A 24,868-nucleotide genomic window follows, 5' to 3' on the forward strand; every position below is an offset into this window, starting at 1 on the left:
TATTACCCCAATTTTACAGTCTCTGCACTGGCTACCTATTAAGTTCCGTATCAGTTACAAATTATCATTACTTACCTATAAGGCCCTAAATGGTTTAGCTCCTGCGTACCTAACTAGCCTTCTACCACGCTACAACCCATCACGCTCCCTAAGGTCACAAAACGCTGGACTTTTGGTCGTTCCTAGGATAGCAAAGTCCACTAAAGGAGGTAGAGCTTTCTCACATTTGGCTCCCAAACTCTGGAATAGCCTTCCTGATAATGTCCGGGGTTCAGACACACTCTCTATGTTTAAATCTAGATTAAAAACATATTTTTCAATTAGCAATAATGCATCTCATAATTTGTGACTGCAGTTGTATCTGATCAAATTTAGCTTGGGTTAAACTAATTAATTGTACTTGGTTGGAACAGCAGCTATGCTAATGATGCCTCAATTGTTTCTCTGTTTCTGCTGGGATTGACATCCTGTGGTAACTAGGATTTACACAAGCTCCAGTCTGGATCCAGAACACCTGAGAAGAGATGATGCTGACCCCTCAGAGGAACTCAGATGATGTTAACACTGAAACAACATACAGAACTAACAAATATTGCTGCTTACTATGCAATCACATTATAATTGCTGTTAATAGTTTTCATCGTCTGGTTGATTATGTCTGATTCCTGTCATATGCACATAAACTGACAGTCACCACTTATAAGCTACTACTAAATAGTGTAGAAACTTAATTTTATGTGAAGTTGCTTTGCAATGATTTGTATCGTAAAAAAACACTAATCAAATAAACTTTTTACTTTTTTTAGTTTGTGAAAAATGGCTCTCACTGTGGTTCATTGGAGTCCCAAAACTGTATAACCTTTTCCAGATTGATAGATCTCAATTACTTTCTTTATCATTTGTGTCTGCATATTTTTGAATGTCGACATGATGTCTAGTTTTTTGAGGATCTTTTGGTCTACTTCACTTTTTATCAGACAGGTCCTATTTAAGAGATTTCTTAACTGTGAAGAGGTGTGGCTGGAGAAACTGAACTCAGGTGTGATAAACCAGTTTCAAAGGTGGGGGGGGGCACTTCTGAACAAAGGGCAATGTAGTTTTGGATTTGTTTTCCCTTAATAATAAAAACCTTCATTTAAAAACTGCATGTGTTTACTTTTAAATTTGTTACCTTTGACTAATATTTAAATTTGTTTGATAATCTGAAACATTAGTGTGACAAACATGCAAAAAAATAAGAAATCAGGAAGGGGGCCAACACTTTCAAACCACTGTAGTTTAGAGACCCTAAAATAAAGTGTTACCCAATATAATTTTTGACTTTGATGATTTAAAAATAAAAAAAACTTAGCTGACACATACCAGCATTACTGGAGTTTCCCGCAGCTCCAGCAAGAGCCTCATCATCAGATTCACTTTCTTCAGGATCACTGTCATCAGAATCCGTCATGTTGATCTCATCTTCAATGAAAAATAAAACTCAGAACATGAAAAACATCTGCATTCAGAAGTGAAATAACACAATCACACACCATTTATAAACCATTCCTAATGACAACGAACACAAGACATATTTCAGAGATTACTTTTCTTAAACCTCCCTGTGAGTTTAAAAGACCCGCTGTGCTAAACATGCTAGGATGGACGTACCTTCAATCTCAATGTCATCAAGGGATTTGCCTTGAAGATTAGGAAGGCAGCCCTTTTCCATGGCTAACAGTAGCTTTGATATTTTAGCAAGCTGAGTAGTGGCTTCTGGCAGTCTGTAATAGTCACGGTGGACACGGATGTCATGCCCTAAGAAATCAGCAACCTGATCTAACTCGTTGTTTTTCAGGTTTAGGATTTGAGAGAGCGTAGCCACGTGCTTGCGAAGATGAGTGGATCTGAGAAATTCTGGATTTTGAGCTCCACATTCCCTTGCATATACCCTCAAGAGAGTCCTGGCCTCTGTAGTAACTCTGGCAGTTTGGCCGAGCAAACAAGAAAGTATTAGTGTCTAGCACTCCACATGTACCTCTCCTGCTGACCAGTAGCATCAGGGCATCGACCATATCAGGAGAGAGAAGAACCGCAACCTTTCTTCCCCTCTTCCCCCTGATCTCAACTCGACTGAAATGGCTGCAGAGTTTCTGCTCAAACTTGCTCAGGCCCATCGCTACATCTTCATGGAGAGAAGTGCCGTCCCTTTCATTGAAAGCCTTCAGCGGCATTTTAGAGACCTCTCCTGCACGTCTGCGGTTGAAAACAATGATTCTGGTGAGTGTTGCTTTGGCCAGTTCTGCATAGCTTTGAGGAGATGCAGTCTCTTGTAGTTTATGAAAAGCAGTATCTGCAGTCTTCTCAAGGAGCTGATGAAGAGACTGGACATCCTGGGTGAAGGGAAGTGTTGATGGCTTGTTAAATTTGGCCTCATTCAGTGTTCACCAAAGCAGTGTGTGAGATCATCTCAGACCACTTTGAGGAGTAGAGCTTTTGAAGGTCTCTGTTGATGAGATCAATTCCTTGTCTTCAGACATCAGTGCTCGGCACTGAATGATTTCACAAATCTTATTCAACGAATGCCCCAGTTTCAGGGCAAGGCTTGGGCTTTGGTAGCAGTGGCTCTCATCATCATAGCCAGACACCATTTGAACCGCTCGAATAAGTCTATGAAAATTGGCAGGTTTCAGAGCTTCTTCAAGACTGTACACAGAAAACTGTCTACGCAAAGTCAGCAACAATCTTCCAACTTCACGGAGTTTTTGTCGAATATACTCAAATTTGGTAGGGTCATGACCATGTTTGTTAAAAAACGACTGTGCAAGCTGAAGAATACTCAGGTCATTTTTGACCACAGCGGAAATGTCATCCTGCTTCATCACACCTAAGAGTTTCCAAACTCCTTGTGATATGTGCTGACTGAATGAAGACTCTGCCATAGATGCCAGGCCCAAGACTCTCCTCCTCCCTTGCTCTTCACTGTCAGCTGCTGGTTTTGAGGACATCTTTTTAAATGACGCCACAGATCTCTCCGTACAAACAACCCTTTGCAGTACATGCAATGCAAAAACTGCTTTGAATCACACTTTCTTTTTGGTGCTCGTTTTATTTTAAGAGCCCCCTCTCCAGACTGTAAAACGTCAGTGTTATGCTGAAAGTTGCCCTTGTTCCTGAGCTTTTGCAGCATTGCTTTACGTTCTTTTGAGTGAACTGGGAGTGACAAAGCCTGAACAACTTCAACTTCAGCCATATGAGTTTTCAAATGGCGCGCTAACTTGGACTGAGGTTTCCCACAGATGTAACAATAATTCTTCCTATTTGCTGAACAGGAGATTTTTGGTGACTGCACACAATGATCACCTCCAGCCATGCTGCGTTCCCTCTCTTCTCTCAATGTTACTGTGCTTTTTGAATCCAAAAGCTTACTATTGTGTGATTGAGGTGATGACATAAGCACATCTGTTGACCTGCATACCACTGAGTCTTGCTTTCTGGGAAAGTCTGATTCACTGTCTGTCTCAAAATCAGTAAACTGCTCCTCATGACACATTAAATCAGACTCATCATACACACTTGCTGCTTCCATGACCTTCAGGACTCCTTTTCCTTTGCCCTTAGACACATTCAGGGTAGTTACATCTGATCTCAGATGTTCACTAAACTTAGATGACGCAGCTTCCTGTATATCTAAGAGTTTAGCTTGGTCGTAACGTGCTGGTCTTGTTGTCAACTCATCTGAACTGTCTGACTGATGGTCTGACTCTGACTGAGGTATGTAATCCTCATCTGACAGCTCATCTTCCTCTGAACTTACTTCCTATTGTCAAAATATTTATGATTAATTTACAGCACCGATAACTCAAAAATATAGAACAAATGTATAAAATCAAATATTTTCTTACACACGATGACCGTCTTCCATCCCATTCATGAAGCTTCAGATAGCAGGACTTATGCCAAAAACTGGAGCACACTATAAAAGAAATGTCACATGTCAGGACACGTTCAACCGTTAACACGAGATTCTATGCCTAAACGTAGAATAAGGTGAAAACAATGTAACACTCCTATTATTATTAATGGTATTACATATCTGTGCATTAGCAATGGTCTGAAATCTCCTTCTCTCCTACTGCCAAACTCAACAGTTATACCATTTTGAACTGACTTCATAACGTTGAGTAGTGATACTAAAAATGATAAAAATAGAAATGTCATGATGTATAGAGTACAAATCACCATACTAACATTTACATCTCAGGCCAATCCACTTGAGAGCTGCAACAGGTCCCACACATTCAGCACATTTATCCATGCTTGATATTGCTGAAGTGACCACAACATGTCTGCAGACCTGTGAAGAAAATAACATCAGTGAGTGTTAAATTAAAGCAACAAAGAAAGATTCTAAAACATACATGTGATACTACATTACGAGCTGCATGTCTTTCAATAATAATTTAATGTATTTTTAATGACAGGGAAGTTGTGGTCATTTAGTTAATAAGATCACTTACAATCATTAAAAACATTTACGTTACAGACCTTAAAAGGTACTGGTCAATATATTACTACAAATCTACATTTAGAGCGGTCCTGGAGGGCCGGTGTAAAACTCTGCAGGACACTGACCCTCCAGGACCGAGTCTGGACACCCCTGATTCAGACATCGACTAATATTACTGAAAGTGAAAACAGGTCACTAAATGCATGCATTTAGTAACAGCAAAGTGTACAGTTCATGCAGACATGGACTTCAGAGCAATCACTGTTGCACTGAAATAACAGTTCATCCGAAACATGTGAATACCTCCTTAACTCCTTCAACTGGGGCACAAAAGCTCTGCTCCTCATTCAACACATGCTCTTTGACAGGTGACATCTGAAAACAATGAAAAAAAGCAAGACTTATGTAGAGATGATTTCTTGCAACATCAATCTAACATTTCATAAAATATGCAATGCACATTTAATTACCTTCTCAACACAGTCCTGATCATCCAATAGTAACTGGTCCTTCTTCAGAGTCACCTGAAATTAAGGAAACAGAAATAAAAAATAAATAAACATTCTACTGCAGACAAAGGATTCAGGGACTGTACAAATTGATAATGAATTACCTTTTCCAGTCCTTCAGAGGCTGCACAGATACTGGAGTCCAACTCTGACTGATCACTGACAACTTTCAGCTGAAAACATGAAATCAAAAAATTAAATTAAAATAAAATAATTATGTTATAAATGAGTTACCAAAGCAAAATAAATAAATACAGTTGTGTTCAAAATTATTCAACCACCCTAGAGACTGCAGTACTTTACAAATACAAGCTTTTCTGAAGATCCAGGATATAATAAAACTTGTATCTATAACAGTTCTCTGGAATATTAAAAGTGATATTGTCAATATATAATGTAATACATTTGAGTTATAAGATTTTTTTAATAATACTGCTTTGTCATAGTTATTCAACCCCTATTCAACATTGCTGTTTTTAAATCACTTATTTGCATGGTGGGGAATGTAACAGTCTCAAAACACAATTAAGCTTTTAGAAACTCTATTAAAAACAGAATTAGCTTGAGCCGTTACACATACAGTTAGCCCATGCATGTGTTGAAGTAGCAAAAATATCAAAAGAGATCTCACAAAAGCAAAATTGAAGAAATATTGTATTACTTTAGAAAGGCTAAGGCTATATGAAGATTTCCAAGACATTGAAAGTTCCTAGAGACACAGCTCTCAGCCTTATTTCTTAGCTTAAAGTGTGTTTTACCAGAAAACATTTGAGGTTGTGGAAGAAAAAGCACAATATCATAAAATGTTTAATCAGAGCAACTGAGAAAAATCTGCAATGTACAGCCAAAGACTTGCAAGATGACCCGATGAAAGGAGGAAAACCATTTCAAAGCAGTGTGTAGAAGAACACTAGACAAGTATGGCCTTCATGTTGAGACATCTTGATGAATACCACTCTTGATCAAGAAGAACAAAAGGCAGACTTGAACTAACTAAAGTTCATTTGTGTAGACTTGTGGAGCTCTGAGCTGAATGTTATATGGAGTGATGTGAACAAACTGGAACTTTTTGGACCCATGGATCAGCGGTATGTCTGCTGCAAAACAGGCAAAACTCATAAGCAGAAGAACACCATCTCCATCCTCAAACTTGGAGGTGGATCAGTCCTGTTATGGGGTTTCTTTACTGTAGAAGGAAGTGGAAATCATGACTGTATGAAGGAGATCATGGATTCTTTAAAGTGTCAGGCCATTTTGACAAGAATTGTGATGCCTTTGGTGCAAAGACTGAAGCTGATGATCAATGGACTTTCCTGCAGGACAGTCATCCCAGAGTACACATCCAAATCTACTTCTGCTTGGTTCAGGGATCAGTCATAGAATGTTCTTGAGTGACCTGTTCAGTCTCCAGGCTTAATTCTCATTGTGAATATCTGGTTGAATTTGAAGAAAGCAGTGGCAATGTGAAAACCAAAGATTATCAGTGATCTGAAAGCTTTTTCAGGTGTGGAATGGGCCAAAACTGTAGTAGAGAGGTGACAGAAGCTTCTAAACACTTACAGACAGCGTTTATTGGTGATTTTAAAGAATAAAAGATTCTGCACAAAGGGGGTTAAATAATTTTGAACATGAATGTTTAGAGCCAATTCGAATTTTATCATGATTCATCAATTTTCCATTCTCAGAATCACTCAAAAGTGTATTAACAAACTTTCTCTAATACTTTACTGATGCCTTCGTTAAATTGATTTCATAAAATGTTATCCTCCACAGCAAATTGTCTTGCAAGTCAAGGGGGTTGAATAATTTTGAACACAACTGTAAATAAATCAAAAAATATAATAAAATAATAAATTAAAACGATAAAATAACAATAAAATAAAATCACTCAATCAATTGCAGTACCTTCTCTACGTCTGTGTCTTCTGACTCGGACAGTGTGTTGACTTCAAGAGTGGACGGTTCAACCACACTAAGAGTCTAGAAAAGAACATCAAATTAGTCATCTGTGACAATAAATGAGCACATAAAATACTGATATAAAACAAACTTTATAATCTTGCTTATATTTTATCAATGTGATTTAAAAGTAAGATTACAATATTTCATATCAATATTTCAATTTTCAAGTGTTACCCAAGTTACTGTTCATGATTTTGTATGTATTACCTTACATGCATATATATATATATATATATATATATATATATATATATATATATATATATATATATATATATTCCAGTATTTCAGGTGGTGTGTGTGTGTGTTTACACCTGTGTTACAAGGACCCTGTTTTATGAGGACCGTCATAAGAACATAGTCTTGACATAGTCTTGATGTCACATTGTGTGTGTGTTTAGACCCGTGTTATGAGGACCCCGTTTTATGAGGACCATCATAAGAACATGGTCTTGATGTTTGACCGAAGAATCTCTGTGTGTCATTTGTTTGACAAAAGCCTGGTATTTGAAGACCCTAGTTATCACCATGACATTGGGCTGCGTGGATGTGAAATATTAGGCTAAATATGGATCATTCACATCCCATTGTGGCCATATGATATTGAAAATGTCTAATTGTTATATTTAGATTAAGTATCTTGCAATAGGAGTTGGTAAAAAGTCAGTTTTATTTAATCACCACATATTTTTAAATGATAACTGAGTAGAATCAGTGTCTAAAGAACCTAAAGAACTCTGAACAAGGCACAGCAGCTATAAAGGTATCCAAGAAGTTCTTGAAATAATTGTGTTTGTCCTTAAAAGAATGGAACAGATTACATTCTCTCTTAGAAAAAAGTCTTGACTTGACTGGGACTCTTCAGTAAAGTCAAGACCAAGTTCTTATGATGGTCCTCATAAAACAGGGTCCTCGTAACACAGGTGTAAACACACACACACAATGTGACATCAAGACCATGTTAAGACTATGTTCTTATGATGGTCCTCATAAAACAGGGTCCTCGTAACACAGGTGTAAACACACACACACAACCACAAGACTATGTTCTTATGATGGTCCTCATAAAACAGGGTCCTCGTAACACAGGTGTAAACACACACACACAACCACAAGACTATGTTCTTATGATGGTCCTCATAAAACAGGGTCCTCGTAACACAGGTGTAAACACACACACAAGACTATGTTCTTATGACGGTCCTCATAAAACAGGGTCCTCGTAACACAGGTGTAAACACACACACAAGACTATGTTCTTATGACGGTCCTCATAAAACAGGGTCCTCGTAACACAGGTGTAAACACACACACACAAGACTATGTTCTTATGACGGTCCTCATAAAACAGGGTCCTCGTAACACAGGTGTAAACACACACACACAATGTGACATCAAGACTATGTCAAGACTATGTTCTTATGACGGTCCTCATAAAACAGGGTCCTCGTAACACAGGTCTAAACACACACACAATGTGACATCAAGACTATGTCAAGACTATGTTCTTATGACGGTCCTCATAAAACAGGGTCCTCGTAACACAGGTGTAAACACACACAATGTGACATCAAGACCATGTTAAGACTATGTTCTTATGATGGTCCTCATGAAACAGGTGTAAACATACACACATCCTGACATACTGGAATGTACATGCATGTAATGTAAGAAATAAAAAGTTACTAACATTAACTTAGGTAACAACTGATGTTTAATACCTTTACTTTACTATAATCCAATAAGTCAGAATGGACAGTATAGAGGTGTCAGTACCGTGCATCTCCATGGCCACTCAGAATCACCATAATCATATGTGATCTCTTCACCAGGACAGATGCTCCTTGTGGCAAATAAACATAAGTGAGGTTTTCCATCCACACGAATCGTCTTCATCCTGCTGTTTGGGTTAATATGGTCATCGTTTACAAGCCGCCCAAGAGAACCGTCATCTCGGGCTGCATCGACACTAAACAAGAGACAGACAATATCAGCACTGAAACCTTAGGACCAGCAGATGTCATATTCTGTGATCACCAATCATTTAACACTCATCACCAAGCTTTGAAAACACATGACTGATAATTATAGCAAAATATGACCTCTAATCATTGACATTTCCACTGACACATTTTGAATCATGTAAATTAATTACCAGTTAACATGTAGATCAAACACGTGTACATACCAGAGGAGTTTTCCATTGTAGCGAAACTCAAACATGAAAACTTTAAGTGCATCGTGATATATTCTTTGCCTCCGCTCACATTCTTCTTTGCTGATGAGGTCTCCTCTGTATTCCAGCAGGAAATCTCCTTTCTCAAAGTCAGTACAGCTGAACACACCCCTCCCTAAACAACAACAGAGAGGTGAAACCATCACGAGAACCACACGTCATCAACCGGAGACAGATTTAGTACACGAGTCACTTTAAATGCATAGAAAGAAAATTCTGTCATCATTTACAAACCATCAAATGGTTAGTAATGTCTTATTTTGCCCAACAAAAGATATACAGGACTGAGACAACCTAATGGTGACTATATGATGACAAAATCTTCACTTTTGGGTGAACTATACCTTTAACTTCAATCAATTAATTTACCTCACCTTTAAGATGACTGATGAACCTGCCCTCGAGTCCATTCTTGTCTTTCTGTTCAAGTGAAAACTGTATGGCCTCCTCCACGGGCTTCAGCTTTCTCCTTCGCCTCACACCTTCAGCCATCCTCTGTGTCTGCTTTAATAACAATAAGAACTGTTGGACAGAATATATGTGGAATATGATGTATTCTGAGCATATGCTGAATATACTATTTTGACTGGTTATCTTTGTAAAAGTGCTTTGACACAATATGCATTCTACAAAGCACACTACAAATAAAGGTGACTTTAACTATTATATACAGTACATATTGGGGAGTGAAAAGAGCACATCTCTGAGTTTATTAATTAAACCAAGCTGAACAGTAATAATAGTAAACAGAACTGCCCCTCCCCTTCAGACTGTAGCCATGACAACAGATTATTATGATGGCTAGACTGTTCTATTACTTTTACTGTTATACTGTGAACGAAAAGAATGTAAACTGACAAGCACTGCTGAGTCTCGTCTGATGTTACTCTTTATAGACGAGACTTACAGTAATCACGCTAGCGCCATTAGCATCACGCGCTAGCTGCTTTCTAAAGAGCACTGAAGACACTCACGAACAAGCCAAACTGAGCCACAAGCTCTCAGAGAAACGGTTTAACAGCAGTATAACTAACCTTTCATTTAATAGTTGTTTCCAACAGCTTCACACCACAGATGTCTTCGCTTCAGGTGCACAGATTGTGTCCGGTCCAAACAGGAAGTTACAAACAGTCACACTTGCCTCGCTGATTAAAGCACGTGTACACGGGATTTATAATTATAATAATAATAATAATTATTATTATTATATATTTAAATAACCATCTATGAAACGTTACATTAATAGTGTTACATTAATTTACAGATATTAAACCGAGTAATTACAGCTTTGATGTCACATTCATACTTTATATGATGATATTTAAGGAACATGTTTAATTGCACGATCAGTATGCATTTATATAATTAAATACAATCGATAAATTATTACAAAAAATGTTTAAATAATTACCAAACTGCATTAACTTACTTGTACGGCGCTATTAGCGGCAGAATGTAGCCCCGCCCACCGCCGCCATTTTGTTTTCCCGCCTTCCGATGCCGATCTAGCCAATCAGCGGCCTCCAAACTTACACAAGTGTAAAATATGCAAATTTCCGATGACGCGGATGCAGTACCGGGGCCGGGCTGCAGGGGCGCACTCCCGAGCTCAGAGGATACACAGTGTATAGTAAAATTTCAGATTTTTGTGGTATATTAGGACATGGCGCGAAACTTTGAGAGGGAGCTTCTGGGACATAGAGAAACGCATCTACACTGTCGGAATTATAAGGACATGGGCCCTGTCCTCATAAACCCAAATGTCCCTGTAATGCTGGTGCGTATTCAGGTCAAAAGTCCTTGTAAACCACAAAAACCAACACACACACACACATACACACACACACACTCAAACACACACACACACACACACACACACACACACACAGACAACACTTACAGAGACTGCGCAGCTACAGTACTGGGGAGGTGCGGCACACACACACACACACACACACAAACACACACACACTCTCTTACACACACTCACACTCAAACACACACACACACACACGTTTGTTTTTGTGTAAAGTGTGTTCATCCCATAGGTTTAATGCTTTTTATACTGTACAAACTGTACATTCTATGTCCCTTCACCAACCCTACACCTAACCCTAACCCTCACAGGAAACTTTCTGCATTTTTCTACTTTCTCAAAAAAACTCATTCTGTATGATTTATAAGTGTTTTGAAAAATGGGGACATGGGTTATGTCCTCATAAGTCACCCTCTCCTTGTAATACCTGTGTCATACCCATGACATTATACAGAGTTGTGTCCTGATATGACACAAAAACATGCCCACACACACACACACACACACACAGACACATATAGAGACACACACACACAAATGCTCTTGTATGTCAAGCCCTGACTGTAGTTTTGCTGATGTTCTGTTGTGTGTCGTGTCTCAGGCGTCAGAAGTGTCCCGCAGCAGAGGAGGGTCTCTGGTCAGCAGAGCTGGAAACGGTTTAATATCAGCCGTCAGGAGTCACAAACAGCCTGATTCAGTGCCTCTAGGTCCGTCAGTACCTACACCTACACAATCAGAGAAAACAACTACACTAAAAATGCCCTTCATTCATCAGTGACACATTACATTGATGGGAGAGTGAAGACATTTATAATATTAAAAAAGATTTCTCTGTCATATAAATGCTGTTCTTTTGAGCTTTTCTGTGAATCCTGGAAACAGAAAATATACTGTACTACTTTCAACTGATATTATTTTTTTTTTTTACAGTATTACTGTTTTTACTCTACTTTTTGACCATATTACTGTTTGTGCTCTACCTATTTTGGAGTCTCTATAGTACAGTCTAGTGCGTTCAATATGACATTCAGTCATTCTTTATCATGCTTCCGTCTGTTTTCTTGACCCCCAGCTTACAATGATAAGATCGTGGCTTTCCTGCGTCAGCCGAACATACTGGAGCTGCTACAGGAGCGACAGCCGAGCCTCGCCAGGGATCACACTCTCAGGTCAGCCGTCTCTCATCATCAGGGGCTGCATTATTGGGTTACAGCTCCTTAAGCACACTTCTTTTACTTATATATGTCATGCTAAATGACGGCGAGCAGAACATGACATGCTGTTTAATGCCAAAGAAAACTGAAGCATGGTAACAGACCTGGGACTACTGAGATACATAAATCCATTATGACTCATTTTAGTGGAACCAGTGCTCTTATTGTCATCCAAAACGAATGAAAAATAATAGTTGTTATTTTAAATAAAGATTAAATAAATTACATATAAATATTAAAGTTACTAGGATTTCTTTAACTAAAAACAAAAATAAAGCTGACATTTTTTTAATTTTAATTTTAATTATATTATATTATATTATATTATATTATATTATATTATATTATATTATATTATATTATATTATATTATATTATAATAAAAAGCATGTCAAAATTAAACAAAATAAAGCTGATATAAAATAAAATGTTAATATTAATTGAAAAAAAAATAATAATAATAAATAAAAATGTAAATTAGAAATGATGGCTTCTAACTGAAATAAAATAAAAATAAAACTGAAATATAAATATAGTAAAGCTAAATAGGAGTTTAAACAGCAATGAAAACTATCCTTTGCAACTAATTAAATAAAATAAGTTTGTTGAAGTACTAAAATGACTAAAACTTAAAACTACAATTAAAATAAAAATCTTAAAAAAACATAAAAATAAAAGCCAGTTCAAAATATGAATAAATACTATAATAGTATATAAGTACTAAAATATAACCGAGTTTGACTAGAATTGGAGTGTTAAGCTCAAATAGAGTTTCAGTCTGACACAATAAAGATGCATGAAACATTCTTAATGCATGTAAAAAACAAAGCTTGTGTCAGTGAATCAGCATTTAACATAGTGGCACTAATGCAGCGCTTCAGTCATCATCTTAAAAGCATTCCCGAATGTGCACCATCATTCTATTAAACTAGTGAAGTGCTTTACTGTTACTCTTAAAAACAATTAGCACTCCATTAGTTCAGACCTTTTAAAAGCTACTCAGTGTGGAAAGTGGAAATGTGAGATGTGTGAATGTTTACGTGCTGCATGCTTTCTTTCTCTCAGGGAGAAAATCCATTACATCAGAACTGAAGGTCCTCAGGGCGTTGACAAGCTGTCATGTGATGCTGACCTGGTCATGCTGTTGAGGTACAGAGACAATTTACTAACAGTCTGAAGTAAACCGAATGTTCTTTTTTTATTAATATACTTTATTTAGCTGTTCTTTTAAAAAAAAAAATTATAGTAATCTTTGACACGTTTCTTTTTTCTTAATTATACAATATTAAAATAATAAATATAAATATGTTTTTGCATGCATTCTAATATTTTCCCTCCTCTCTGTCCTTCAGTCTGTTTGATGAGGAGATCATGTCGTATATTCCCTCTCACTCCTTCCACCCCGGCCTCAGTTTCTCTCCGCGCTGCTCTCCTGGATCCTCGCCTCAGAGTTCACCGGGTATGATCATATTACTGTTTAAACGCAAGACTTTCATCATTGGGTTTGTTTAGGCTTATTAAAAAAACGATTCTCATAGTTTAGCTTTGAAACTACTGCTAGTTCTAGATCTGCAGCAAACAAAAATCAGCTGTGTATTCAAGATGAGGAATCAGTTTTGGTCTGTTTTCACCAAAAAGAAAGACTATACAAGCGCTAAAAGTTATTTTGTCAACTTTTAGATTAATACAAGCAGATAGAGTGCATCAAAGCTAAAAGACGAGGATTAAAAGCTACAAATGGACAAGTATTTGAATGCTGAATTCACAATCTTACTGTGTTGTTTGTCGTAGGATCTTATAAAACATTTTCTCTAGCTCAGTAGCAAACATCCCCATACTGACTCCTAAGACTTTCTTTAAAAACTCTGTTTAAGTGTCTGTGGAAACATGAGCCGGTCTCTTGTGTTTAGCATCACTTGCCAAAACTCAGCAACGTTTTTCCCTTTAACGCAGCGAGTTGTGCGCTTCTGTGCGCTTGCGATCTGGCCAGTCTACCACTTCTCTCATGTTTAAACAAATCAGAGGTCATTCCTCACATCAGGACGGTTCTTGTGATAGCTCGTGTTTGATGAGAAACTCAGAGTATAAGTCAAATTATTTCACAGCATGCTGCTGGCATCCCTGCTCCACATGCTTTGTTGTTTCACACTACAGAAATGTATTAAATGTTGCTTTTCTTTGGCTTCCTGCCCACTTTTATTTAATTTGAATATATTGTATGACATTTTCAATTAAGGAAACGTTGACCAGTGTGTAATTATATGCAGTGGTTGTATGTATTTTGACAGGCTTGCAGAGGGCTAGAGCGCCTGCTCCGTACCGCAGAGACTTCGAGGCAAAGCTTCGCAACTTTTACAGGAAGCTGGAGGCTAAAGGCTACGGCCAGGGACCGGGAAAAATCAAGTAAGTGTGTCTGTGGGTGATAGATTATATCAAACTGATTTTGTATTAGTATATTAATATCAGCTTGTGGAAAAGCTACTTGTGATGAACTGATTCTGTCTGTTTTACCACCTGCATGGTTATGTTGGATGTCAATATTTGTTAAATATGCAAAACTGATTTTAGTAGCAGTGTGCATTGTTGAATTTACTAGTTTACACTCACATTTTCTTGTTTGTAAATTACATTGTAGATAGATAGATAGATAGATAGATAGATAGATAGATAGATAGATAGATAGATAGATAGATAGATAGATAAATAGATAGATAGATAGATAGATAGATAGATAGATAGATAGATAGATAGATAGATAGATAGACAGACAGACAGACAGAGAGACAGACAGACAGACAGACAGACAGATAGACAAACAGACAGACAGACAGACGGACGGACAGACAGACAGACAAATAGACGGACAGACGGACAAACAGACGGGCAGACGGACAGACAGACGGACAGACAGACAGACAAATAGACAGACAGACGGACAAACAGACGGACAGACAGACAGACAGACGGACAGACAGACAGACAGACAGACACACAGACAGACAGACAGACAGACACACAGACAGACAGACAGACAGATAGACAGACAGACAAATAGATGGACAGACGGACAAACAGATGGACAGACGGAAAGACAGACAGACAGACAGACAGACAGACACACAGACAGACAGACAGACAGATAGACAGACAGACGGACAAACAGACGGACAGACAGACAGACGGACAGACAGACAGACAGACAGACACACAGACAGACAGACAGACAGACACACAGACAGACAGACAGACAGATAGACAGACAGACAAATAGATGGACAGACGGACAAACAGATGGACAGACGGAAAGACAGACAGACAGACAGACAGACAGACACACAGACAGACAGACAGACAGATAGACAGACAGACAAATAGACAGACAGACGGACAAACAGACAGAGAGACGGACAGACAGACAGACAGACAGACGGACAGACAGACAGAGAGACGGACAGACGGACAGACAGACAGACAGACAGACAGACAGACAGACAGACAGACAGACAGACGGACAGACAGACAAATAGACGGACAGAGAGACAAATAGACGGACAGACAGACAGACAGACAGACAGACAAATAGACGGACAGATGGACAAACAGACGGACAGACGGACAGACAGACAAACAGACAGACGGACAGACAGACAGACAGACAGACAGACAGACAGACGGACGGACAGACAGACAGACAGACAGACAAATAGACGGACAGACGGACAAACAGACGGACAGACGGACAGACAGACAGACAGACAGACAGACGGACGGACAGATGGACAGACAGACAGACACACAGACACACGGACAGACACACGGACACTCGGACACACGGACAGACGGACGGACAGACGGACAGACAGACACACGGACAGACAAACAGACAGGCAGACAGATAGATAGATAGATAGATAGATAGATAGATAGATAGATAGATAGATAGATAGATAGATAGATAGATAGATAGATAGATAGATAGATAGATAGATAGATAGATAGATAGATAGATAGATAGATAGATTTGACATTTTGATTTGGTTTTATTTTGATTTGATTTTATGTGTTGCTGTTAAGGCTCATCATCAGAAGGGAACATCTACTGGAAGGCACCTTTAATCAAGTAATGGCCTACTCACGCAAAGAGCTCCAGAGAAACAAGCTCTTCATCGCCTTTGTAGGAGAGGAGGGGTCAGTCAACTGTGTTCTCATTCACATGCATGCTGTTGCCAGAAATACAAACCAAAATGTGGAATCTTAACTGATCTAAAATATTGTGTTCATGTTCCTATAGTTTGGATTACAGCGGCCCATCGCGGGAGTTCTTCTTCCTGTTGTCTCAGGAGCTGTTTAACCCTTACTACGGTCTGTTTGAGTACTCGGCCAACGACACGTATACAGTACAGATCAGCCCCATGTCTGCCTTTGTAGAGAACCATCTGGAATGGTGAGTGATCTTACTTTTTCTACCTTAGTATCTCTCTTTATCCCTAATTACTGCTGTTTGGACTTGGAATGTGTTTGAAGTTCAGCTCTGTAGTTCTCCAGTTGATGTGGCATGTGGTTGAGGAATCGCATGCCTTCTGGTCAGCGAAATTATAGCGTTACAAAACTAAACACAAAGTCAAATTCTCAGCATTTGCCTTGAACTTCATCCAAGCAGAGGACACGTCTCGTGAAACGTCAGCTTTCAGATTCAAAACTTTTAATTGAATTTAAATGCTGGCCAAAGCCACAATGTCTGATATTCTAGCACTATCCAGAAGGTAAAGGATTTCAAAATACTATAATTGGTTCAAAAACAGGATGTGTGTCATATTGGAGCATGTGCAGTACATTGAGACATGGGTAAATGTTTTGCTGGACTCTTACAGGTTTCGTTTCAGTGGCCGTATTTTGGGTCTGGCTCTGATCCACCAGTATCTGTTGGATGCTTTCTTCACTCGACCGTTCTACAAGGCCCTGCTCAGACTGTGAGTCTCAAAGCTTCTCTGACACCGTAAAGTGAGTTTCGAATGATGGACTTTGATTGGATATGTGTATTGTGTGGTCCGTAGAGTGACAGATCTGAGTGATCTGGAATACCTGGATGAGGAGTTCCACCAGAGCTTACAGTGGATGAAGGACAACGATATCACGGACATCCTGGATCTGACGTTTACAGTCAACGAGGAGGTCTTCGGACAGGTGCTGGATGATTCAGTCTGCTTTGAAACACCTTGAAGGAGGTTTTACATGTGTCTTATGGGGCTGCAACAAATTATTATTTTGATAATTGATTCATCTGACACACCCGGATACAGGCGGCCGAAATGAGCTTTCTCCGGCGGGTGGCTGGGCGCTCCCTTAGAGATAGGGTGAGAAGCTCGGTCACTCGGGAGGAGCTCAGAGTAGAGCCGTTGCTCCTCCACATCGAGAGGAGCCAGCTGAGGTGGCTCGGGCATCTATTTCGGATACCTCCTGGACACCTTCCCAGGGAGGTGTTCCAGGCACGTCTCACTGGGAGGAGGCCCCGGGGAAGACCTAGGACACGCTGGAGGGACTATGTCTCCTGGCTGGCCTGGGAACGCCTCGGGGTCCCCCCGGAAGAGCTGGAAGAAGTGGCTAGGGAGAGGGAAGTCTGGGCATCTCTGCTTAGACTGTTGCCCCCGCGACCCGGCCCCGGATTAAACGGAAGATGATGGATGGATGGATGGATGGATGGATTCATCTGACAATTATTAGAACAATTAATTGACTAATCATCAATTATTTCACAGATTAATCAGTAGACTTTGATCAATCATTCAGTTAAATACAATGTTAAAATATTGAGTTATACATATTTAATACATATAGAGCTGCTTTATAGCAGAATATGAAATTGTAATTATAACTTAAAGTGTTTTTCATGGTAAAAAACATAAAACTGCTTGCTTCAAAGCAATCGATTGTATAATAATCAATCGTATTGTTATATAAACAGGGATGCACATAAGCTTTTCATCGGGTCTCAAAAGAGCACCTGGAGATTTGGTTTGGAACTCATACTGCACATAGTGTGAGCCATTAAGGCCCAATCCCAATTCTACCCCTTAGCCCTTCCCCTTTCCCCTACCTACTACCCCTCCGTTTCGCTCGTTCACGTAAAGGGGTAGGGGTGTCTCGATTCTCTTTTGGTTGGAGGGGAAGGGGTAAGGGGAAGGTCCAGATAGCCCTTCAAATTAAGATGTTTCTGGACCACACTTCGAACGAAGGGGTTTGAATTATCTCGGAAACATGGCTGCTACAGCGAATAAAAAGACACATAAATGTAAGCTTTTTTTGCATAAATAAAGATTTTAACGAAAAGTAATCATTTGTTTTATGTTACATTCATTCAATTGTGAGTTCATATTAACGGTCATGTTACTCAAAGACATATTTGCAAAAAATAACTAACATTTGCTAACGTCATATCATTACAGACTGCATGATAGTGCCATAACTGCTGTAGACACTGAAGGGGGCTAATCCCCCCAATAGTTAGAAATCACTAAACTATTTTTTTAAATATTGCCTATTCGAGAGAGAAAGAGAGAGAGAGAGAGAGAGAGAGAGGGAGAGAAAGAGAGAGGGAGACAGAAAGAGAAATGGTAGTTGCGTGTATTTGCGTCTGTTCGTTTATCTTTTTAGAGTGAGTTCACTTATAAACAGCGATTGTATCCTCTCATCGCTGGAAAATATACTGACGCGATCCAGTATTTAAACTGTATTTAATAAAAGTCGTTGGGCAGCGTTGACAAGTTTATTTTCTCCTGGATGTGTGAGCTGCGCAATTTCCGTTGTGTGTGTGTGTGTGTGTGTCAGTAAGCAGCTCATTAATACAGAACGATAATGAAAGGCTCTAATACACACCAGCACACCAGTATATGTGTGTATTGTAAGAGCTAGACGACGAATGATGGCGTGTGACGTCATGGTAGTGGTGTCCCAATCCTTAGGGGAATATTTTTTCCCCTACCCCTTGACCCTCTGTTTCCTCTGAAGTTGAAGTCCTGGAGCGCGAGGAACCACCGAGTCACCCTGGCGTTCATGTCCTTCACTCGGGCCACCCACTGCAGACGAGCGTGGTCGGTCACTAAGGTGAATTGGCGGCCGAGGAGGTGATATTGGAGCTCCAGGACTGCCCACTTGATGCCCAACGCCACCCTTTCGACAGTCTGGGGTCAGCTTTCAGGGACAGGTTGAAGTCGGGGGCTCTGAGAACCGACGTGAGGGCTGTCTTTATTATATGATTCTTGAGTCTTGGAGGCAGGTCACGGCGTGGAGAGGAGAGCTGCCACCTTCTTCTCTTGAGGTCTTATAAGGCCGCGACCCACCTGGTAGTCCAAGTACTTTGCTTCGGTGAGGAGAAGAGTGTGATGGCATCTCCATTACATATAACAAGCCAAACCTAGCTACCAGTTTTCCACATTGTACTAAATTCTGTAAAAGGTGGCACGTCGGGGTCACCAATGGAAACTAAGTCACACTGTTTACACCAGGGTTTCTCAATCCCACAACCACAATGGGAGCACCAGGACCAGAGTTGGGAAACACTAGTTTACACTCTAGAGATCAACTCATCAATGGTTTACCTCAGGGGTGTCCAGTCCTGTTCCTGTAGGCCCACCGTCCTGCAGAGTTTAGCTCCAACCCCAGTTAAACCCTTACTTACATGAATCTGGGATAAATATTTTAACATTAAGAATTACACCCAGCAACAATAAAAAAAGTGGCTCAGGATGAATCCTAGCTCTAATACTTTGGGCCCTATTTTAACGATCTGAAACGCAAGTGTCAAAGCGCGAAGCGCAAGTAACTTTGTGGGCGGGTCTTGGCGCTGTTGCTATTTTCCCGGTGGGATAAATGGCTCTTGCGCCCGGCGCAAATCTAAAGTGGGTTGGTCTGAAGTAGCTTCATTATTCATAGGTGTGGTTTGGGCGTAACGTGAAATAAACCAATCAGAGCGTCATCCAACATTCCCTTTAAAAGCAGGTGCGCAAGTTCCATTATGGATTGCTATTATTATGACGTATTTACCAGTCGCACGCCAGGAGCGGTTCACAGCCGAGGAGACTGATGTTCTTGTAAGAGCAGTGAAAGACAGAGAAGTTGTGTTGTATGGGGATGGGAGAATAATTAGCCTGAATAATTTGTAAGCTAGATTTATGCCTATTTTTTCACATCTTCGTGGCACACCACAATGATTTCCGTCATCTCATGTGTTAATATTTTTTTAGTGTAACAATTTATGATTTGCAAAAATAACTGTTGCATCTGTGTAGATTACATGAGCAAAGTGTATGCGCGTTGTACACGCTATACATTATGGTCAAGCATGCGCCCTTAAAATAGCATAATGAACAACGCGCAACGCGCCACTGACTTTAGACTAGGTTTTTTCTGGTCAGTGGCGCAATTGTTTAATGGAACAGCAAAATAGCACCAGGGATTGTTTGCGCCGGAACACACCTCCTTTTTTGCGCTGAACCGCCCAGGGAGCGCAAGTTCATTCACTAGTTTAGCGACGTGCCTCTGTGGAGGGAAAAGCGCGCTTTGTGCGGGTGCAAAATAGGAATGACACATGCGTCGGTGTACAAAGTCAATTGCGCTGGGTGCAAGATAGGGCCCTTAGTCACTAATTCTTGGAAACATTCTGCTGCGACAAAGCTGTGTACCACCGCTTAAAACTTTTCACTTCATTTTACAGGTGATAGAGCGGGAACTGAAGTCGGGAGGCTCCAATATCCAAGTGACGGAGAAGAACAAGAAGGAATACATCGAGCGCATGGCTAGATGGAGGGTGGAGAGAGGGGTCATGCAGCAGACCGAGGCCCTTGTAAGAGGTTTCTATGAGGTACGTTAGCCTGAATAGCAGTTTCTCTAACACAAAGGTTTAGTTAAACATTTAGTTACTAATCAGATTCAGGTGATTTGAATGTCATAGAAACTGTTCCTTTATGATGCAGGTCGTAGACTCCCGCCTGGTTTCAGTGTTCGATGCTCGTGAGCTGGAGTTGGTCATTGCAGGGACAGCCGAGATTGATCTGAACGACTGGAGATCCCACACAGAATACAGAGGAGGTGAGCGAATGCTTGCTGTGTCTTTAAAAATGAATGGCAGCCGCTGGGTAATATTGTCAATTTACTTGCGAAAACTATCAATAAATCATTCATTACTGAAGAGAAATGCTCACGTGGTCTTCATTAGTGAGTAAAAGCTTGATTGTTCAGGCTTAGCGTTTGTTCCATGTGGAGAGGTCTCTCTTTTCTTTCAGGTCTTCTGTTGTGAATTACTATGTAGGGTCAACAGGATTTCCGACCACAGCTAATGTCAAAACAAGTATTCCATCTGTTTAGACTATAGATCATAACACTGAAAGCGTGACCTCTGTAGAATTTCATATAACCCTGCGGTGTTGTGGTTTCACGGTGTCGAGATAACCTCGAGATAATCTCTGGAGTCTTCTGTTGGCTTTTAATGTACAGCCTATGCACACTCAGATACGCATTCTCTTTTCTTCTTATACTTTAGCTAATTTAAATAAGCTTGTTTCCTGCTCCCGAATTGCCACTTTCCAGCAGAGTTTAGCTCCAGCTTCAATAAAACACACCTGGACCAGGTGATCAAAGAGGGCTTTGGCTCTGAAGGGACGTTTTCATGCATTTCTCCATCCTTCATCCTCCAGTTGTTGACGTTGTTACCATGCTTCTTGGCTGGCAGGAGTATGGTCCTAGTCAAAAATGTTTCACTGGTGGCTAGTACCTATAACTGAGTTCCTATAACTATCCGTTGCAAAACCCACTAAGGTCTTGAGGATCACTAGGGCTATGTCTGAAATCGCTCCCTTTATATTGCACTTTTTGAGGGTTCAGCCATTTGTAGTAGCATCTTGAACCTTATACAGTAGAGTGAACTTATTCAAACCTATAATGCACTTCAATAACAATGTACAACTGTTCACTGAACTTGCACATTGTGCACTGCACAGTGGATTCTAAATTGAACTTCACCAGTCTCTCCATCACCCTCCAGGTTACCACGATGGGCACGTTGTGATTCGTTGTTTCTGGGATGCGGTGGAGCGCTTCAATAATGAACAGAGGTTGCGCCTGCTGCAGTTTGTGACGGGGACGTCCAGTGTCCCCTACGAGGGCTTCGCAGCGCTCCGTGGGAGCAACGGCCTGCGACGCTTCTGCATTGAAAAGTGGGGAAAGATTACCTCTCTACCAAGGTATGCTGTTATAGATAACACTCTTTCTGCCTGCAGAATCACACACATCCCAGAGTAATGCAACACACAGCTTTATATAACTCTGGATGAACTTTCAGTACTTGAGGAAGGATAATTCATAAAGAGGGACAGCTTAATGCTAGCTGAAGTTTAAATATATATAATATATATATATATATATATATATATATATATATAATTTTACCAAGGATTGATTAACATTTGTCTTTATTATTATTATTAATAATATATTGTTTTTTTTACCTATTATTTAAATGTCAGTTTTAGTTCTAGCTATTTTCGACAACATACATCAACTCTAATAACCCCGAAAAGGCCCCAAAAAATTAGCACAGTTTTCTTTTGTGTATTGAGGCATATCCTACTAAAACATGAAGTTGGTGTGGAACAGGACTCAGTAGCTCTAGCTTAGCATTGCTAAACCATGAGCAGCTAGCTGCTAATGCTAGTCACTGAAAGATGCTATTAGAAGGAGGGGATATTCTCATTCTAGAGACAAAAAAGTGCAATGTTGTAAATATTTATTTTATTTATTTTTTTTTTTTTTGCTAGAGAGGATATTTTAAATGTGCCTATATTGCTGAAAGATCTTGTCAACTTTTTGGAGCACATTACCATATAGATGACTTGCATATGTGCTTGATTAGAGATGCTACACAGAAAGGCTCAGGATCTCAAAGACCTGGGCTGAATATTAAAAACACATTCATTTCATATTCCTCATATTGATCTATGCTTCATATAATAAATATTATGACTTATTTAATAACAAGATTAAAGCAGGGCTTTGAGATCCTTACATTTCCATTTATCTTTGATAGTCGATACCAATGTGTGTGACATGAGATGAAAATCACAGACTGAAAAATGCAGAATAATGAATGTATTTAGGACAACGTCACCCAAGCAGATCCTTTGTGTGGTTGACTATAAGCTTGTTTAAATTCTGTTTTGTTTATCTGCCATGGATCTTCCACACGGTGCAATTCAATCACAACAGCAAAGAAACCGCCTTTCTGTTTAGACTTGTAAATAAAGATACCCGAGATGACAAAGTGTCCTCCTGAAAACCACCTCAGAAGCTCAGTTTGCATCCAGTGGTTCACCTTGAAATTAGTTTGACTTTCATCTGGCAAACAGAAGGGTCTGCGGATCAAAGCCTGGCGCCGTCAGCACTAAAGTACAGGCTCATATTTCTCTGTCAGGAGTTTGTCATTGTGTGTCCAGAGCTAATATAAGGCCAATGTGATGGAAAGGATACAGATTTTCACATGCTCTTCTGGGGAAACTGTGCTTTACAGCGAAGCAGCTCACAGAAGTGGAGGTTTATCTCCACTTATTTAGTCTGAGGTCATGATAGAAGCCTCCTCCTGACCTCTGACCCCTGTATTTTCGTCTGCTGCAGGGCGCACACATGCTTCAACCGTCTGGATCTGCCTCCCTATCCGTTCGAACCCTGTTGCTGTATGAGAACTCCTCACCGCTGTGGAGGAGACCAGCAACCTTTGGTCTGGAGTGAAGAAGTGAGACTTCTTTTTTTTTTTTTTTTACTGTGAAAACATGTATCTCGATCCACGAAGAGACTTTTTAAAGATTTTAAACTTCACCTGAGAATTTTGTTTAAAATAACTTGAAATAGCATGTTTCTGCACTAAAATATTACATATATAGTACTTTGTGGGAGTGTGGGGTCAAAAGAATCATGTATGCAATATTTAAAACCTTGCTGCATCCTACTCATGTTATTCCTTGCCATCATCCTATTGGTTAGGCATCAGCACATCTACTTTCTGATTGGATATTCCCTTAAAACGTGGTAAAGTGTGATTTTTAGTGCCTGGCTATGTTTGAAATGGAATACTAACATATTGCTTACTGAATACTGCACAGTATACACTGTACTTAATACTGCCCACATATGTTTTTAAGTTCTGTAGTATGTGAACCATATGCAACAAATGAACACTTCCGAGTGCAGTATGCAATGTAGTTGTCACATGGCCTCATTAGTACACTGCATGTTTAAACATTATGTTTTGGCCACTTTTCAAAGACATCAAAGGCAATTTTTGCATTTTAATGTCTGAATGATCACATAATACGTCTAGTTTTGGTACTACAGTAAGTAGGCACATTGCATTATGGATACTATACTCTAAATATGTAATGTGCACTGTGGTAAATGTAAACCATCATATAACATTAATGCTGTGCATGTTAAGGGTACTGCAGATATAGTATGAATAGTATGCTATTCTGAACATAGCCCCCGAGCAAACCTTAAAGGGACAGTTCACACAAAAATAAAAATGTGCTATTAATTTTCTTCCCCTTAGGGCATCAGAAATGTAGCCGACTTTTTTTCTTCAGTAGAATAGTAAAGAAG

At 39.7% G+C, this 24,868-nt stretch overlaps 2 protein-coding genes across 2 annotated transcripts; one reads left to right on the forward strand and one right to left on the reverse strand.

The window, feature by feature from the left end:
- Positions 1–1,198: 1,198 nt before the first annotated feature.
- On the reverse strand, positions 1,199–10,732 carry LOC113100058 (histone-lysine N-methyltransferase, H3 lysine-36 specific-like). Its single transcript, XM_026264926.1, has 12 exons — positions 10,626–10,732; positions 10,231–10,341; positions 9,571–9,700; positions 9,149–9,311; positions 8,737–8,929; positions 6,904–6,978; positions 5,103–5,171; positions 4,960–5,013; positions 4,793–4,864; positions 4,231–4,336; positions 3,885–3,955; positions 1,199–1,461 (listed from the first exon to the last, which is right to left on the reverse strand). Exons 3-12 carry the CDS (start codon positions 9,686–9,688, stop codon positions 1,447–1,449), a joined length of 936 nt encoding a protein of 311 aa, XP_026120711.1. The 5' UTR covers positions 9,689–9,700; positions 10,231–10,341; positions 10,626–10,732; the 3' UTR covers positions 1,199–1,446.
- Positions 10,733–11,539: 807 nt separating this feature from the next.
- LOC113100059 (E3 ubiquitin-protein ligase HECW1-like) lies at positions 11,540–24,621 on the forward strand. Its single transcript, XM_026264927.1, has 13 exons — positions 11,540–11,719; positions 12,085–12,181; positions 13,292–13,375; positions 13,579–13,685; positions 14,515–14,629; positions 16,301–16,414; positions 16,518–16,670; positions 17,098–17,196; positions 17,281–17,410; positions 20,937–21,083; positions 21,196–21,310; positions 22,263–22,461; positions 23,888–24,621. Exons 1-13 carry the CDS (start codon positions 11,560–11,562, stop codon positions 24,036–24,038), a joined length of 1,671 nt encoding a protein of 556 aa, XP_026120712.1. The 5' UTR covers positions 11,540–11,559; the 3' UTR covers positions 24,039–24,621.
- The last annotated feature ends 247 nt before the right edge of the window (positions 24,622–24,868 follow it).

This window comes from Carassius auratus, unplaced genomic scaffold (assembly GCF_003368295.1).
Source record: "Carassius auratus strain Wakin unplaced genomic scaffold, ASM336829v1 scaf_tig00217146, whole genome shotgun sequence".
Taxonomy (NCBI): domain Eukaryota; kingdom Metazoa; phylum Chordata; class Actinopteri; order Cypriniformes; family Cyprinidae; genus Carassius; species Carassius auratus.

Bases quoted from the DNA above. Each gene is read 5' to 3' on its own strand.
- LOC113100058 (XM_026264926.1), bottom strand. From the start codon at position 9,688: ATGGCTGAAGGTGTGAGGCGAAGGAGAAAGCTGAAGCCCGTGGAGGAG. The intron at 9,312-9,570 runs GTGAGGTAAATT...GTTGTTGTTTAG, and splicing joins GTTCATCAGTCATCTTAAAG to GGAGGGGTGTGTTCAGCTGT. The intron at 8,930-9,148 runs GTATGTACACGT...TCTCTTGTTTAG, and splicing joins TACAATGGAAAACTCCTCTG to TGTCGATGCAGCCCGAGATG.
- LOC113100059 (XM_026264927.1), top strand. From the start codon at position 11,560: ATGTCAAGCCCTGACTGTAGTTTTGCTGATGTTCTGTTGTGTGTCGTG. The intron at 17,197-17,280 runs GTGAGTCTCAAA...TGTGGTCCGTAG, and splicing joins TACAAGGCCCTGCTCAGACT to AGTGACAGATCTGAGTGATC. The intron at 22,462-23,887 runs GTATGCTGTTAT...CGTCTGCTGCAG, and splicing joins AAGATTACCTCTCTACCAAG to GGCGCACACATGCTTCAACC.